The 19,419-nt window shown below is 41.6% G+C and overlaps 1 protein-coding gene across 2 annotated transcripts in view; it reads right to left on the reverse strand.

The window, feature by feature from the left end:
• The window catches only part of LOC139751558 (uncharacterized), a 346,101-nt gene that overhangs the window by 20,706 nt on the left and 305,976 nt on the right, over positions 1-19,419 (reverse strand). For both annotated transcript variants that reach the window (XM_071667109.1, XM_071667108.1), the window contains 3 exons: positions 14,249-14,378; positions 10,221-10,333; positions 1,424-1,535 (listed from right to left, as the gene is read on the reverse strand). In XM_071667109.1, coding sequence (XP_071523210.1) covers positions 1,424-1,535; positions 10,221-10,333; positions 14,249-14,378 — 355 coding nt within the window. The remainder of the gene's footprint in view (positions 1-1,423; positions 1,536-10,220; positions 10,334-14,248; positions 14,379-19,419) is intronic.

Below are 19,419 nucleotides of genomic sequence, written 5' to 3' on the forward strand. Positions count from 1 at the left end.
AGGAGGGTGGGTGTGCTGGAATTGAGATGTTTGAGGACAATATGTGGTGTGAGGTGGTTTGATCGAGTAAGTAATGTAAGGGTAAGAGAGATGTGTGGAAATAAAAAGAGTGTGGTTGAGAGAGCAGAAGAGGGTGTTTTGAAATGGTTTGGTCACATGGAGAGAATGAGTGAGGAAAGATTGACAAAGAGGATATATGTGTCAGAGGTGGAGGGAATGAGGAGAAGTGGGAGACTAAATTGGAGGTGGAAAGATGGAGTGAAGAAGATTTTGAGTGATCGGGGCCTGAACATGCAGGAGGGTGAAAGGTGTGCAAGGAATAGAGTGAATTGGAACGATGTGGTATACTGGGGTCGGCGTGCTGTCAATGGATTGAACCAGGGCATGTGAAGCGTCTGGGGTAAACCATGGAAAGTTCTGTGGGGCCTGGATGTGGAAGGGGAGCTGTGGTTTCGGTGCATTATTACATGACAGCTAGAGACTGAGTGTGAACGAATGGGGCCTTTGTTGTCTTTTCCTAGCGCTACCTCGCACACATGAGGGGGAGGGAGTTGTTAGTTCATGTGTGGCGAGGTGGCAATGGGAATGAATAAAGGCAGACAGTATGAATTATGTACATGTGTATATATGTATGTCTGTGTGTATATATATGTATACAGTGAGATGTATAGGTATGTATATTTGTATGTGTGGACGTGTATGTATATACATGTGTATGTAGGTGGGTTGGGCCATTCTTTCGTCTGTTTCCTTGCGCTACCTCACTAACGCAGGAGACAGCGACAAAGCGATCCTGGCTGTTGGAGGTTTGTATGTTCTATGAAGGTGCGCGTTCATATGCACTTTATTCGTATTCATATACCTCCGCATTGTACAGTTAGGTTCGGTAAAACGCTATCAGCTGGCTATGTGCGTCTGTTCAAAACAACCAATATAGACCCCGTTGCTCACCATTGTGAGACGAAGGGTATTCGGGTACTTAGTATTTCGAATAGTTGTTTCCTATTATACAGTCCCATAGCCTAGCGGTTAGCATGCCTGTCTCTTGCACAGGGGTCCCGGGTTCGATCCTGGCTGTTGGAGGTTTGTATGTTCTATGAAGGTGTGCGTTCATATGCACTTTATTCGTATATATATATATATATATATATATATATATATATATATATATATATATCTGTATATCTGTGTATGGAGTGGATAGGTCTTTCTTAGTCTGCTTCCTGGCACTACCTTGCTAATGCAGGAAACAGCAATCAAGTGTAAAATAAAAAATACATACTTGTGCACACACTGACAAAGTTTAGGTCTCCAAACTCTGAGTTTTTCTTACATTCAAACACTGCTTGGGCTCAACCTTTACGAATTTTGGAAGTTTTACCTGTATAGAGAAAGAAGTTCAAATAAACATCAAAAAGCTTACCTTAGTCCTGCTGATGGCTTCATTGATGGCATCAATACTATGTGACCGTAAATGACTTAGGAATGTTGAAGAAGACTGGAACACTTCTTCACACACAGGACATCGCCATTCACTAAAACATCGGAAAAAATCATTTCTGACTGGAAAGCTTAATTTCTATATTCTGACAAAAGCTTGAAGGACACATGAAAAGCATTCTGAATTCATCAAGGCAGCTGGTCACTGATATGGAAAGCCTATCCACAGTGCATAAATAAGTATTCTATATTCCTAGCAATTATTTCAATATCTGAAGACCAATCAATCAGAGGAAAAGCACTTTCCTCAGATATACCAGTCTGAAAAGCACAATATACTGAGTTTGGTGGGTGACAAATGTGTGTGTATGCTTTGCAATCCTCTTCTGAGTCTGCAAACATAAATCAAAGAGAAGTACAGGTTGTATCTAATTGGGAGATCCGTAATCTGCCAACTCCCTTGGTCCAGCACATTTTGGGTCTGCTGCCATTAGTTTGTGGATCTGCTACCAGGGGAGTGCTGTTAGCAATAATCAAGGAAACTACAGGAGAAAACCTAAAGGAATGGATGAATACTGATAATAATGAGCCTGTTGTTTATCAAGAAATCATGAAGACGGTTCAGCAAGGTGAGAAGAAACAAGATCATCATGAAGAAAGTGCAGAGGAAAATGAGGAAGTGGAAGAAAGAATTTCTACAGATAAATGTATCCAGATGATGAGAAATTCAATTGCATACATTTACATAAGGGGTTCCCTTAGGGGTCAATTTCTGTTTTCCATCATTTTCTGTGGTCCGGCAATGGCCAGGTTCCAAGATTGCTGGATTAAAGAGGTACAGCCTGTATTCCCCTCACTCAATACTGTCTTAGGAATAAATGCTAATTACATGGAAACACAGGTTTACACTTGTATTTACATTCCTAAAAGGGGAAACAGAAGGAGTCATGCAGGAAGGGCTCATCCTCCTCTAAAGCTCAGATTGGAGTGTCTAAATGTATGTAGATGTAATCAAGATGAGAAAAAAGGAGAGATAGGTAATAAGTTTCAGGAAAGGAACCGGGATGTTTTGGCACTGAGTGCAATGAAGCTCAAGGGTAAAGGGGAAGAGTGGATTGGGAATGTCTTGGGAGTAAAGTCAGGGGTTGGTGAGAGGATAAGAGCAAAGGAAGGAGTAGTACTCCTCCTGAAGCAGGAGTTGTGGAGGTATGTGATAAAGTGTAAGAAAGTAAATTCTAGATTGATGTGGGTAAAACTGAAAGTGGATGAGAGAGATGGGTGATTATTCATGCCTATGCACCTGGTCATGAGAAGAAAGATCATGAGAGACAAGTGTTTTGGGGAGCAGCTGAGTGAGTGTGTTAGCAGCAATGATGCACAAGACTGGGTTACAGTGATTGGGGATTTGAGTGCAAAGGTGAGTAATGTGGTAGTTGGGATAATTGGTGTATATGGGGTGTTCAGTGTTGTAAATGGAAATGGTGAAGAGCTTGTGGATTTGTGAGCTGAAAAAGGACTGGTGATTGGGAATACCTGGTTTAAAAAGAGAGATATTCATAAGTATACATATATTATTGGATTACGTGTTAAGTGATAGGCATATAAAAGAGACTTTTGGATGTTAATGTGCTGAGAGGGGCAGCTGAAGGGATGTCTGATCATTATCTTGTGGAAGTGAAGGTGAAGATTTGTAGAGGTTTTCAGAAAAGAAGAGAGAATGTTGGGGAGAAGAGAATGGTGAGAGTAAGTGAGCCTGGAAAGAAGACCTGCGTGAGGAAGTACCAGGAGAGATTGAGTGTACAATGGCAAAAGGTGAGAGCAAATGATGTGAGGGGAGTGGGAGAAGAACGAAATGTATTTAGGGAAGCAGTGATGGCTTGCGCAAAAGATGCACGTGGCATGAGAAAGGTGGGAGGTAGGCAGATTAGAAAGGGTAGTGAGTGGTGGGATGAAGAAGTATGATTGTTAGTGGGAAAGAAGAGAGAGGTGTTTGGATGATTTTTGCAGGGGAGTAGTGCAAATGACTGAGAGATGTATAAAAGAAAGAGGCAGGAGGTCAAAAGTGCAAGAGGTGAAAAAGAGGGCAAATGAGAGTTGGGGTGAGAGAGTATCATTAAATTTTAGGAAGAATAAAAAGATGTTTTGGATGGAGGTAAATAAAGCGCGTAAGACAAAAGAACAAATGGGAACAACGGTAAAAGGGGCAAATGGGGAGATAATAACAAGTGGTGATGAAGTGAGTATTTTGAAGGTGTGTTGAATGTGTTTGAAGACAGAGTGGCAGATATAGGGTGTTTTGGTCAGGGTGGTGTGAGAAGTGAGGGTCAGGGAGAACTGTATGGTAAACAGAGAATAGGTAGTGAAAGCTTTGGGGAAGATGAAAGCTGGCAAGGCAGTGGGTATGGATGGTACTGCAAAGGAAATCATCAAAAAAAAGGGATGACTGTGTTCTTGATTAGTTAGTAAGGATATTCAATGTATGTATGGATCATGGTGAAATGCCTGATTGACGAAATGCATGCATAGTGACACTGTACAAAGGCAAAGGGGATAAAGGCGAGTGTTCAAATTACAGAAGCATAAGTTTCTTGAGTATTCCTGGGAAATCATATGGGAGGGTATTGACTGAGAGTGTAAAGGCATGTACAGAGCATCAGATTGGGGAAGAGCAGAGTGGTTTCAGAAGTAGTAGAGAGTGGCTGATTCTAGTGAGAAACTGCAGAAGTTGGCGAATGAGTCTGGTAAAGTGTGTGAAAGAAGAAAGCTGAGAGTAAATGTGAATTAGAGCAAGGTCTTTAGGTTCAGAAGGATGGAAGGACAAGTTAATTGGGAGGTAAGTTTGAATGGAGAAAAACTGGAGGAAGTGAAGTGTATTAGATATCCGAGAGTGGACTTAGCAGCGGATGAAACCATGGAAGTGGAAGTGAGTCACAGGGTGGGGGAGGGGGCAAAGGTTCTGGGAGCATTGAAGAATGTGTGGAAGGCAAGAACGTTACTCGATCAAACCACCTCACACCACATATTGTCCTCAAACATCTCATTTCCAGCACATCCACCCTCCTCCACATAACTCTATCTATAGCCCATGCCTAGCAACCATATATCATTGTTGGAACCACTATTCCTTCAAACATACCCATTTTTGCTTTTCAAGATAACATTCTTGACTTCCACATATTCTTCAACACTCCCAGAACTTTCACCCCCTCCCCCACCCCATGATTCACTTCCGCTTCCATGGTTCCATCCGCTGCCAAATCCACTCCTAGATATCTGAGCATTTTCTCTCCATTCAAACTTACCTCCCAATTGACTTGTCCCTCAACCCTACTGTACCTAAAAACTTTGCTCTTATTCACATTTACTCCCAACTTTCTTCTTTCACACACCTTACCAAACTCAGTCATCAGCTCCTGCAGTTTCTCACCCGAATCAGCCACCAGCACTGTATCATCAGCGAACAACAACTGACTCACTTCCCAAGCTCTCTCATCCACAACAGACTGCATACTTGCCCATCTTTTGAAAACTCTTGCATTCACCTCCCTAACAACCTCATCCATAAACAAATTAAACAACCATGGAGACATCATGCACCCCTGCCACAAACCAACATTCACTCAGAACCAATCACTTTCCTCTCTTCCTACACGTACACATGCCTTACATCCTTGATAAAAACTTTTCACTGCTTATAATAACTTGCCTCCCACACCATGTGTTCTTGATACCTTCCACAGAGGATCTCTATCAACTCTTATCATATGCCTTCTCCAGATCCATAAATGCTACATACAAATCCATTTGCATTTCTAAGTATTTCTCACATACATTCTTCAAAGCAAATACCTGATCCACACATCCTCTACCACTTCTGAAACCACATTAGTGGTTGAGGAAAGAATACTTCTCATGCATTCCTCACGTATCGTAGAAGGCGACTAAAGGGGATGGGAGCGGGGGACTAGAAACCCTCCCCTCCTTGTATTTTAACTTTCTAAAAGGGGAAACAGAAGAAGGAGTCACGCGGGGAGTGCTCATCCTCCTCAAAGGCTCAGATTGGGGTGTCTAAATGTGTGTGGATGTAACCAAGATCAGAAAAAAGGAGAGACAGGTAGTATGCTTGAGGAAAGGAACCTGGATGTTTTGGCTCTGAGTGAAACGAAGCTCAAGGGTAAAGGGGAAGAGTGGTATGGGAAAGTCTTGGGACTAAAGTCAGGGGTTAGAAAGAGGACAAGAGCAAGGGAAGGAGTAGCACTACTCCTGAAACAGGAATGGTGGGAGTATGTGATAGAGTGTAAGAAAGTAAACTCTAGACTGATATGGGTAAAACTGAAAGTGGATGGACAGAGAGATGGGTGATTATTGGTGCATATGCACCTGGGCATGAGAAGAAAGATCATGAGAGGCAAATGTTTTTGGGAGCAGCTGAGTAAGTGTGTTAGTAGTTTTGATGCACAAGACCGGGTTATAGTGATGGGTAATTTGAATGCAGAGGTGAGTAATGTGGCATTTGAGGGAATAATTGGCATACATGGGGTGTTCAGTGTTGTAAAAGGAAATAGTGAGGAGCTTGTAGATTTATGTGCTGAAAAAGGACTGGTGATTGGGAATACCTGGTTTAAAAAGACAGATATACATAAGTAAACGTATGTAAGTAGGAGAGATGGCCAGAGAGCGTTATTGGATTGTGTTAAGTGATAGGATCGCAAAAGAGAGACTTTTGGATGATAATGTGCTGAGAGGTGCAATTGGAGGAATGTCTGATCATTATCTTGTGGAGGCGAAAGTGAAGATTTGTAGAGGTTTTCAGAAAACAAGCGAGAATGTTGGGGTGAACAGAGTGGTGAAAGTAAGTGAGCTTGGGAAGGAGACTTGTGTGAGGAAGTACCAGGAAAGAACCAGGTGAGAACAAAGGACGTAAGGGGAGTGGGGGAGGAATGGGATGTATTTAGGGAAGCAGTGATGGCTTGTGAAAAAGATGCTTGTGACATGAGAAGCTTGGGAGGTGGGCAGATTAGAAAGGGTAGTGAGTGGTGGGATGAAGAAGTAAGATTATTAGTGAAAGAGAAGAGAGAGGCATTTGGATGATTTTTGCAGGGAAATAATGCAAATGAGTGGGAGATGTATAAAAGAAAGAGGCAGGAGGTCAAGAGAAAGGTGCAAGAGGTGAAAAAGAGGGCAAATGAGAGTTGGGGTGAGAGAGTATCACCAAATTTTAGGGAGAATAAAAAGATGTTTTGGAAGGAGGTAAATAAAGTGCGTAAGACAAGGGAACAAATGGGAATATCAGTGAAGGGGGCTAATGGGGAGGTGATAACAAGTAGTGGTGATGTGAGAAGGAGATGGAGTGAGTATTTTGAAGGTCTGTTGAATGTGTTTGATGATAGAGTGGTAGATATAGGGTGTTTTGGTCGAGGTGGTGTGCAAAGTGATTTAGTTTGGGTGGTATTGCAGTGAAATTTATCAAAAAAGGGGGTGACTGTATTGTTGACTAGTTGGTAAGATTATTTAATGTATGTATGACTCATGGTGAGGTGCCTAAGGATTGGCGGAATGCTTCCATAGTGCCATTGTACAAAGGCAAAGGGGATAAAAGTGAGTACTCAAATTACAGAGGTATAAGTTTGTTGAGTATTCCTGGGAAATCATATGGGAAGGTATTGATTGAATAGTGGTTCCAACAATGTTATATGGTTGCGAGGCGGGGCTATGGATACAGTTGTGCGCAGGAGGGTAGATGTGCTGGAAATGAGATGTTTGAGGACAATATATGGTGTGAGGTGATTTGATCGAGTAAGTAATGTAAGGGTAAGAGAGATGTGTGGAAATAAAAAGAGCGTGGTTGAGAGAGCAGAAGAGGGCGTTTTGAAATGGTTTGGGCACATGGAGAGAATGAGTGAGGAAAGATTGAACAAGAGGATATATGTGTCGGAGGTGGAGGGAACGAGGAGAAGTGGGAGACCAAATTGGAGGTGGAAAGATGGAGTGAAAAAGATTTTGAGTGATCGGGGCCTGAACATGCAGGAGGGTGAAAGGCGGGCAAGGAATAGAGTGAATTGGATCGATGTGGTATACCAGGGTCGACGTGCTGTCAATGGATTGAATCAGGGCATGTGAAGCATCTGGGGTAAACCATGGAAAGTTCTGTGGTGCCTGGATGTGGAAAGGGAGCTGTGGTTTCGGGCATTATTGCATGACAGCTAGAGACTGAATGTGAATGAATGGGGCCTTTTTTGTCTTTTCCTAGCGCTACCTCCCACACATGAGGGGGGAGGGGGATGTTATTCCATGTGTGGCGAGGTGGTGATGGGAATGAATAAAGGCAGACAGTGTGAACTGTGTGCATGTGTATATATGCATATGTGTATAAATGTATATATGTATGTGTCTGTCTGTGTATATATATGTGTACATTGAGATGTATTGGTACGTATATTTGCGTGTGTGAACGTGTATGTATATACATGTGTATGGGGGTGGGTTGGGCCATTTCTTTCGTCTGTTCCCTTGCGCTACCTCGCAAACGCGGGAGACAGCGACAAAGCAAAATGAATATAAATAAATATAATTTTTTTTCATACATATTTGCCATTTCCCATGTTAGCAAGGTAACACTAAGAACAGAACTTTTGGAAAAGTAAAAACTGTAGAGGAGGATTTCCAGCCCCCACTCCCTCCCTTTTAGTCACCTTTTACATCATGCAGGGAATATGTGGGAAGTATTCTTTCTTCCCTCTCCCCAGGGATAGTAAAGAGAGAAGAGGTAGTGAAAGCTTTGTGGAAGATAAAATACAACATGGCAGTGGGTTTGGATAGTATTCAGTGGAATTTATTAAAAAAGGGAGTGACTATGTTGCTGATTGGTTGGTAAGGATATTCAGTGCATGTATGGACAATGGTAAGGTGCCTGAGGATTGGCAGAATGTATGATAATGCCAATGTACAAAGGTAAAGGGGATAAAGGTGAGTGTTCAAACTACAGTGGCATAAGTTTGTTGAGTATTCCTGGGAAATAATAATATGGGAGGGTATTGACTGAGAGGGTGAAGGCATGTACAGAAAATCATATTGGGGAAAAGAAGTGTGGTTTCAGAAGTGGTAGAGGATGCGTGGATTAGGTGTTTGCTTTGAGGAATGAATACGAGAAATGCTTAGAAAAACAGATGGATTTGTATGAAGCATTCATGGATCTGGAGAAGGCATATGATAGGGTTGATAGGGATGCTTTGTGGAAGGTTTTAAGAGTATGTGGTGTGGGAGGTAAGTTGCTAGAAGCAGTGATAAGTTTTTACCAAGGATGTAAGGCATGTGTACGAGAAATTAGAGAGGAAAGGGATTGGTTCCCAGTAAATGTTGGTTTGCAGCAAGGGTGTGTGATGTCCCCATGGTTGTTTAATTTGTTTATGGATGGGGTTGTTAGGGAGGTGAATGCAAGAGTTTTGGAGAGAAGGGCAAGTAAGCAGTCTGTTGTGGATGAGAGGGCTTGGGAAGTGAGTCAGTTGTTGTTCACTGATGATACACCACTGGTGGCTGATTCGGGTGAGAAACTGCATAAGTTGGTGACTGAGTTTGGTAAAGTGTGTGAAAGAAGAAAGTTGAGAGCAAATTTGAATAAGAGCAAGGTTATTAGGTTCAATAGGGTTGAGGGACAAGTTAATTGGGATGTAAGTTTGAATGGAGAAAAACTGGAGGTAGTGAAGTGTTTTAGATATCTGGGAGTGGATGTAGCAGTGGATGGAACCACAGAAGCAGAAGTGAGTCACAAGGTGGGGGAGGGGATGAAGGTTTGGGGAGCTATGAAGAATGAGTGGAAGGAGAGAACATTATGTCAGAGAGCAAAAATGGGTATGTTTGGAGGAATAGAAGTTCCAACAATGTATAAGGTTGCGAGGTATGAGTTATAGATTGGGTAGTACGGAGAGGGGTGGATGTATTGGAAATGAAATGCTTGAGCACCACATGTGGTGTGAGAAGGTTTGATCAAATAAGTAATGAAAGGGTACGAGAGATGTGTGGAAATAAAAAGAGTATAACAGAGAGCAGAGGAGGGTGTGTTGAAATAGTTTGGACATATGGAGAAAATGCATGAGGAAAGACTGACAAAGAGCATTTATGTGTCAGAGGTGAAGATAAGAAGGAGAAGCAGGAGACCAAATTGGAGGCGGAAGGATGGAGTGAAAAAGATTTTGAGCAATTGGGGCCTGAACATACAGGAGGATGAGAGGTGTGCAAAAAATAGAGTGAATTGGAACGATGTGGTATACCATGGTCGAAGTGCTGTCAGTGGACTGAACCAGGGCATGTGAAGCATCTAAGGTAAACCATGGAAAGGTATGAGGGGCCTGGATGTGGAGAGGGAGCTGTGGTTTTGGTGCATTACACATGACAGCTAGAGACTGAGTGTAAACGAATGTGGCCTTTTTGTCTGTATCCCTGGCACTACCTCACTGAATCAAGGGATGACGATGCTGTTTTCCTATGTTGCCGGGTAGCATCAGGAATGGGTGAAGGCAAGCAAGTATGAATATGTGTATGCATATGTGTATGTGTAAGTGCATATGTGGGCATTTATGCATATATCTAAGCATATGAGTGGATGGAACATTCTTCGTCTGTTTCCTGGCGCTACCTCACTGATGCGGGAAACAGCGAATATGTATAATAATAATGATAATAACTATTCATATACTATCAATATGGTATTGGCCACATTACAGCTAATTCAAAAAACTTCCTAATTCTAAAAATAATACTTATAGTAAATCAATTCTCTGTACCTGAAGTGCTCCGTCTGCATGTGCTTGAGAAGCTGATTGAGACTAGAGAATTTTTCTCTGCAATTATTACAATGGTGATTATTTGAAGACCGGGTATGCTGCCGCTGGTGTTCCTGTAAATAGATAAAAAAAAATGCTACAACAATAATTGCAAGTTCTGATGTGTGAAAACCCTTTCTCTATTAGAGGCAGAAGCCTATGAGCATTGGTGAGAGAATTAGCTAATAGGGGGTGTCAAAACAGTTTTGTCCCATAAACTGGTTGTATCTACCAGGATTTCATCCCCTTTACAACTGTAAATGATTCCTTAAAAGGCACTTTGTTTTAGTAGATAAGAAAGGCACAGAGGGTTTCTATTCACTATAGGAAAGGTCAATATCCCTATCTTAACATCTGGGTAGTAATATTCCTCTATTGTTGAAAGCGTTGCAATTTTCATTTAAAAAGACCAAGTCAAATGAAAAAATATATAAAATAAGTGAATATGAAAACAAACATATCACCTTGGGGCCTTCTTAAACCTCCTCTAAATACATTATTTGTTTATCTATTTATCTATTATACTTTGTCGCTATCTCCCATGTTAGCAAGGTAGCGCAAGGAAACATATGAAAGAGTGGCCCAACCCACCCACATACACATGTATATACATACATGTCCACACACGCACATATACATACCTATACATTTCAATGTATACATATATATACATACACAGACATATACATATATACACATGTACATAATTCTTACTTGCTGCCTTTATTCATTCCTGTTACCACCCCGCCACACATGAAATAACAACCCCCTCCCCCAACATGTGCATACGTAGTGCTAGGAAAAGACAACAAAGGCCATATTCGTTCACACTCAGTCTCTACCTGTCATGTATAATGCATCGAAACCACAGCTCCCTTTCCACTTCCAGGCACCACAAACTTTCAATGGTTTACCCCAGATGCTTCACATGCCAAGGTTCAATCCATTGACAGCACATCAACCCCAGCATACCACATCATTCCAATTCACTCTTTTCCTTGCACACCTTTCACCCTCCTGCATGTTCAGGCCCCGATCACTCAAAATCTTTTTCACTCCATCTTTCCACCTCCAATTTGGTCTCCCACTTCTCCTTGTTCCCTCCACCTCTGACACATATATCCTCTTGGTCAATCTTTCCTCACTCATTCTCTCCATGTGATCAAACCATTTCAAAACACCCTCTTCTGCTCTCTCAACCACACTCTTTTTATTACCACACATCTCTCTTACCCTATTATTACTTACTCGATCAAACCATCTCACACCATATATTGTCCTCAAACATCTCATTTCCACCACATCCACCCTCCTCCGCACAACTCTATCCATAGCCCACGCCTCGCAACCATATAACATTGTTGGAACCACTATTCCTCCAAACATACCCATTTTTGCTTTCCAAGATAATGTTGTCGACTTCCGCACGTTCTTCACCGCTCCCACAACTTTCGCCCCCTCCTCCACCCTATGATTCACTTCCGCTTCCATGGTTCCATCCACTGCCAAATCCACTCCCAGATATCTAAAACACTTCACTTCCTCCTGTTTTTCTCCATTCAAACTTACCTCCCAATTGACTTGTCCCTCAACCCTACTGTACGTAATAACCTTGCTCTTATTCACATTTACTCTCAGCTTTCTTCTTTCACACACTTTACCAAACTCAGTTACCAGCTTCTGCAGTTTCTCACATGAATCAGCCACCAGCGCTGTATCATCAGCAAACAACAACTGACTCACTTCCCAAGCTCTCTCATCCACAACAGACTGCATACTTGACCCTCTTTCCAAAACACTTGCATTCACCTCCCTAACAACCCCATCCATAAACAAATTAAACAACCATGGAGACATCATGCACCCCTGCCGCAAACCTACATTCACTGAGAACCAATCACTTTCCTCTCTTCCTACACGTACACATGCCTTACATCCTCCATAAAAACTTTTCACTGCTTCTAACAACTTGCCTCCCACACCATATATTCTTAATACCTCCCACAGAGCATCTCTATCAACTCTGTCATATGCCTTCTCCAGATCCATAAATGCTACATACAAATCCATTTGCTTTTCTAAGTATTTCTCACATACATTCTTCAAAGCAAACACCTGATCCACACATCCTCTACCACTTCTGAAACCACACTGCTCTTCCCCAATCTGATGCTCTGTATATTCCTTCACCCTCTCAATCAATACCCTCCCATATAATTTACCAGGAATACTCAACAAACTTATACCTCTGTAATTTGAGCACTCACTTTTATCCCCTTTGCCTTTGTACAATGGCACTATGCAAGCATTATACCAATCCTCAGGAACCTCACCATGAGACATACATACATCAAATAACCTCACCAACCAGTCAACAATACAGTCACCCACTTTTTTAATAAATTCTACTGCAATAACATGCAAACCCGCTGCCTTGCCGGCTTTCATCTTCCGCAAAGCTTTTACTACCTCTTCTCTGTTTACCAAATCATTCTCCCTAACCCTCTCACTATGCACACCACCTCGACCAAAGCACCCTATATGTGCCACTCTATCATCAAACACATTCAACAAACCTTCAAAATACTCACTCCATCTCCTCACATCACCACTACTTGTTATCACCTCCCCATTAGCCCCCTTCACTGATATTCCCATTTGTTCCCTTGTCTTACGCACTTTATTTACCTCCTTCCAAAACATCTTTATTCTCCCTAAAATTTATTGATACTCTCTCACCCCAACTCTCATTTGCCCTCTTTTTCACCTCTTGCACCTTACTCTTGACCTCCTGTCTCTTTCTTTTATACATCTCTCACTCATTTGCATTATTTCCCTGCAAAAATTGTCCAAACGCCTCTCTCTTCTCTTTCAATAACAATCTTACTTCTTCATCCCACCACTCACTACCCTTTCTAATTCGCCCACCTCCCACACTTCTCATGCCACAAGCATCTTTTGCACAAGCCATCACTGCTTCCCTAAATACATCCCATTCCTCCCCCACTCCCCTTACCTCCTTTGTTCTCACCTTTTTCCATTCTGTACTCAGTCTCTCCTGGTACTACCTCACACAAGTCTCCTTCCCAAGCTCACTTACTCTCATCGCTCTTTTCACCCCAACATTCTCTCTTCTGAAAACCTCTACGAACCTTCACCTTCGCCTCCACAAGATACTGATCAGATATCCCTCCAGTTGCACCTCTTAGCACATTTACATCCAAAAGTCTCTCTTTCATACACCTATCAATTAACATGTAATCCAATAATGCTCTCTGGCCATCTCTCCTACTTACATACATATACTTATGTATATCTCTCATTTTAAACCAGGTATTCCCAATCACCAGTCCTTTTTCAGCACATAAATACAAGCTCTTCACCATTTCCATTTACAACACTGAACACCCCATGTACACGAATTATTCCCTCAACTGCCACATTACTCACCTTTGCATTCAAATCACCCATCACTATAACCCCGTCTTGTACATCAAAACTACTAACACACTCATTCAGCTGCTCCCAAAACACTTGCCTCTCATGATCTTTCTTCTCATGCCCAGGTGCATATGCACCAATAATCACCCATCTCTCTCCATCCACTTCCAGTTTTACCTATATCAATCTTGAGTTTACTTTCTTAAACTCTATCACATACTCCCACCACTCCTGTTTCAGGAGTAGTGCTACTCCTTCCCTTGGTCTTGTCCTCTCACCAACCCCTGACTTTACTCCCAAGACATTCCCAAACCACTCTTCCCCTTTACCCTTGAGCTTCATTTCACTCAGAGTCAAAACATCCAGGTTCCTTTCCTCAAACATACTACCTATCTCTCCTCTTTTCTCATTTTGGTTACATCCACACACATTTAGACACCCTAATCTGAGCCTTCGAGAAGGATGAGCACTCCCCACGTGACTCCTTCTTCTGTTTCCCCTTTTAGAAAGTTAAAATACAAATACAAATACAAATTGTGTCTACATACTTTGAGTGCTTGTACTGAGGAACATTCTTTGTTACACGTTGTGCAGCGATGCATCTTATCTTGGTTGTGTATTCGTCGGTGGGATCGTAAGTGAGGCAATTTACGGAATGTCTTCTTACATTCAGTGCATCTTTAAGAAACAGTAAAATAATTTATATTTTAAAATATATTCATATGAATTAACCCTAAATTTATTTAATACTCCATAATGAATCTCATGCAATATGCTCAATAAATAACATCACTAGCTAAATAACATCACCAGCACTGAAAAAGTCAAGCAAATTTTGAAAGTAATTTGGATGACTAGATATAATAAAGAATAAATATAAATAAAAGAGAAAATGGATTAAAAGTATACGGACAAGTTTAAAAAAGGAAAGTGTTCTCCTGGAATAACAGAGGGATGAGTACAAGAGAAATTCAGAAATAAAGGAAACCATGAATGAAGGTAAAAGGAAATACAGTAAAACCCTGAGAATTTATGGAAGGGCAAAAAAAGAAAAGGAAATGCATCATTGGGAAGATGAAGGAAGGGCAAAATCATGATCTCAATGCATGTGTTTTTGTGCTTAGAAGGAAAAGAGTATGAAAGAACTGGTAGTGTATAGTGAATTTAAAAGTAATGCAGTAAATGGAAGAGCAATGAAAATGGACACAGAAATTTTAGATTAAGTTATTTTTCTGTGTACTGCAGACATGGATAATGAGAAGTCAACAATTCCAATTAAGAACAAAAATGGTATGGTGAAAGATGACCATTTATATGGGTAGAGAAAAGAATGTTAGTTAAAAAAGCACAAGATGACATCAGACACAAAATTCAGACTTTCCTGATCCAAAACATAAAAACAATATATTTTATCTATTTTTCATTATACTTTGTTGCTGTCTCCCTCATTAGTGAGAGAGCGCAAGGAAACAGACGAAAGAATGGCCCAACCCACCCACATACACATGTACATACATACACGTCCACACACGCACATATACATGCCTGTACATTTCAATGTAGACATACATATCCATACACAGACATATACATATATACACATGCATGCATGCGAGGTAGCACTAGGAAAAGACAACAAAGGCCACATTCATTCACATTCAGTCTCTAGCTGTCATGTACAATGCACTGAAACCATAGCTCACTTTCCACATCCAGGCCCCACAAAACTTTCCATGGTTTACCCCAGACGCTTCACATGCCCTGGTTCAATCCTTTGACAGCACATCGACCCTGGTATACCACATCATTCCAATTCACTCTATTTCTTGCACACCCTTCACCCTCCTGCATGTTCAGGCCCTGATCGCTCAAAATCTTTTTCACTTCATCCTTCCACCTCCATTTGGTCTCCCACTTTTCCTCGTTCCCTCCACCTCTGATATATATCATCTTTGTCAATCTTTCCTCACTCATTCTCTCCATGTGACCAAACCATTTCAAAACACCCTCTTCTGCTCTCTCAACCACACTCTTTTTATTACCACACATCTCTTACCCTTTCATTACTTACTCGATCAAACCACCTCACACCACACATTGTCCTCAAACATCTCATTTCCAACACATCCACCCTCCTCCACACAACTCTATCTATAGCCCATGTCTCGCATCCATATAACATTCCTGCAACTATTATTCCTTCAAACATACCTATTTTTGCTTTCCAAGATAATGTTCTCGCCTTCCACACATTTTTCAACACTCCCAGAACTTTTGCCCCTTCCTCCACCCTGTGACTCACTTCCGCCTCCATGGTTCCATCCGCTGCCAGATCCACTGCCAGATATCTAAAACACTTCACTTCCTCTAGTTTTTCTCTATTCAAACTTACCTCCCAACTGACTTGTCCCTTAACCCTACTGTACCTAATAACCTTGCTCTTATTCACATTTACTCTCAGCTTTCTTCTTTCCACACTTTACCAAACTCAGTCACCAGCTTTTGCAGTTTCTCACCTGAATCAGCCACCAGCGCTGTATCATCAGCGAACAACAACTGATTCACTTCCCAAGCCCTCTCATCCACAACAGGCTGCATACTTGTCCCTCTCTCCAAAACTCTTGCACTCACCTCTCTAACAACCCCATCCATAAATAAATCAAACAACCATGGAGACATTACACAAACCAACATTCACTGAGAACCAATCACTTTCCTCTCTTCCTACTCGTACACATGCCTTACATCCTCAATAAAAACTTTTCTCTGCTGCTAGCAACTTGCCTCCCACACCATATATTCTTAATACCTTCCACAGAGCATCTCTATCAATTCTATCATGTGCCTTCTCCAGATCCATAAATGCTACATACAAATCCATTTGTTTTCCTAAGTATTTCTCACATACATTCTTCAAAGCAAACACCTGATCCACACATCCTCTACCACTTCTGAAACCACACTGCTCTTCCCCAATCTGATGATCTGTACATGCCTTCACCTTCTCAATCAATACCCTCCCATATAATTATCCAGGAATACTCAACAAACTTATACCTCTATAATTTGAGCACTCACCTTTATTCCCTTTGCCTTTGTACAATGGCACTATGCATGCATTCCACCAATCTTCAGGCACCTCACCATGACCCATACATATATCAAATATCCTTAACAACCAGTCAACAACACAGTCATCCCCTTTTTTAATACCATCCAAACCTGCTGCCTTGCCAGCTTTCATCATCCGCAAAGCTTTTACTACCTCTTCTCTGTCTACCATATCATTCTCTCTAACCCACTCACTTCGCACACCACCTCGACCAAAACACCCGATATCTGCCACTCTATCATCTAAAACATTCAACAAACCTTCAAAATACTCACTCCATCTCCTTCTCACATCACCACTACTTGTTATCACCTCCCCATTAGCCCCCTTCACTGATGTTCCCATTTGTTCTCTTGTCTTACACACTTTATCTACCTCCTTCCAAAACATCTTTTTATTCTCCCTAAAATTCAATGATACTCTCTCACCACAACTCTCATTTGCCCTCTTTTTCACCTCTTGCACCATTCTCTTGACCTCCTGCCTCGTACTTTTATACATTTCCCAGTCATTTGCACTATTTCCCTGCAAAAAATCATCCTAATGCCTCTCTCTTCTCTTTCACTAATAATCTTCCTTCTTCATCCCACCACTTACTACCCTTTCTAATCTGCCCACCTCCCACACTTCTCATGCCACAAGCATCTTTTGCGTAAGCCATCACTGCTTCCCTAAATACATCCCAATCCTCCCCACTCCCCTTACAGAGTTTGCTCTCACCTTTTTCCATCCTGCACTCAGTCTCTCTTGGTACTTGCTCACACAAGTCTCCTTCTCAAGCTCCCTTACTCTCACCACTCTCTTCACCCCAACATTCTCTCTTCTTTTCTGAAAACCTCTACAAATCTTCACCTTTGCCTCAACAAGATAATGATCAGACATACCTCCAGTTGCACCTCTCAGCACATTTACATCCAAAAGTCTCTCTTTCACACACCTATCAATTAACACGATATCCAATAATGCTCTCTGGCCATCTCTCCTACTTACATACATATACTTATGTATATCTCTCTTTCTAAACCTGGTATTCCCAATCACCAGTCCTTTTTCAGCACACAAATCTACAAGCTCTTCACCATTTCCATTTACAACACTGAACACCCCCTTGTATACCAATTATTCCCTCAAGTGCCACATTACTCACCTTTGCATTCAAATCACCCATCACTATAACCCAGTCTCATGCATCAAAACTACTAACACACTCACTCAGCTGCTCCCAAAACACTTGCCTCTCATGATCTTTCTTCTCATGCCCAGGTGCACAGGCACCAATAATCACCCATCTCTCTCCATCCACTTTCAGTTTTACCCATATCAATCTTGAGTTTACTTTCTTACACTCTATCACATACTCCTACCACTCCTGTTTCAGGAGTAGTGCTACTCCTTCCCTTGCTCTTGTCCTCTCACCAACCCCTGACTTTATTCCCAAAACATTCCCAAACCACTCTTCCCCTTTGCTCTTGAGCTTCATTTCACTCAGAGCCAAAACATCCAGGCTCCTTTCCTCAAACATACTACCTATCTCTCCTTTTTTCTGATCTTGGTTACATCCACACACATCTAGACATTCCAATCTGAGCCTTCGAGGAGGATGAGCACTCCCCGCATGATTCCTGAGTATATTTTTCTTACTGTCTACCATTTTCTACACTACCTGGGAAGTGCCAAGAACAGACAAAGAAATGGCCATATTTGCTCATGTCTACTCAATAGCTGTTAAGAATAACCTAAAGAAATATCAAGGCACCACAGACCTTTCCATAACTTCCCTTAACCACTTTTGATACTCTGCTTTGGTCCATTGACAGTAAGTCAACCCATGTATACCACACTGCCTTACCTGCCTGCATGTTCAGGCCCCAAGCACCCAAAATGTTTTTGAACCCATTCTTCCACCTTCAATTCAGTCTCCCCTTTTTCCTTTACCCATCTTTTCTGACACATTTACCTTTCCTCACTCATCTACATTTGCCCAAACTATTCAGCACATCCTCTTCAGCTCTTTCTACCATGCTCTTCTTTCTATCACAACTCTCTCTTAAACTTTCATTTCTTACTCAATCAACCCTCCTCACACTACATAATGTCTTCATATACTTCATTTCCATCACAATCACCTTCCATACTTTATTGTCTATAGCCCACCCCTCACATCCATACAACACCAGTGGGAATACTATACCATTAGACACAATCATCTATTCCCTCACAGGCAGACCTTACTTTCCATGCATTCCCCAATGTGCTGCCCAGGACCTTCACACTTTCACCTATCCTATGGTTCAATTCGGCTTCCAAGTCCACTACCAGGTATCTAAAACACTTTACTTCCTCCAGATTCTCTCTATTCATACTCATACCAGAATTAACATGTCTCTTTCCACTGACAAAACAAATAACCTTGCCTTTACTCACATTTACTCTCATCTTTTTCCATTCACACACCCTCCCAAACTACTTCCCAAACTAAGACACCAAATTCTGCAGTCTCACTTGAATCTCCCATCAGCACTATATTCTTAGCAAACAATAACTGACTCACCTCCCAGGACCTCCACCTTTAACAGACTGCAGACCTGTCTCTCTCCCCAACACCTT

This window comes from Panulirus ornatus, chromosome 11 (assembly GCF_036320965.1).
Source record: "Panulirus ornatus isolate Po-2019 chromosome 11, ASM3632096v1, whole genome shotgun sequence".
NCBI lineage: Eukaryota > Metazoa > Arthropoda > Malacostraca > Decapoda > Palinuridae > Panulirus > Panulirus ornatus.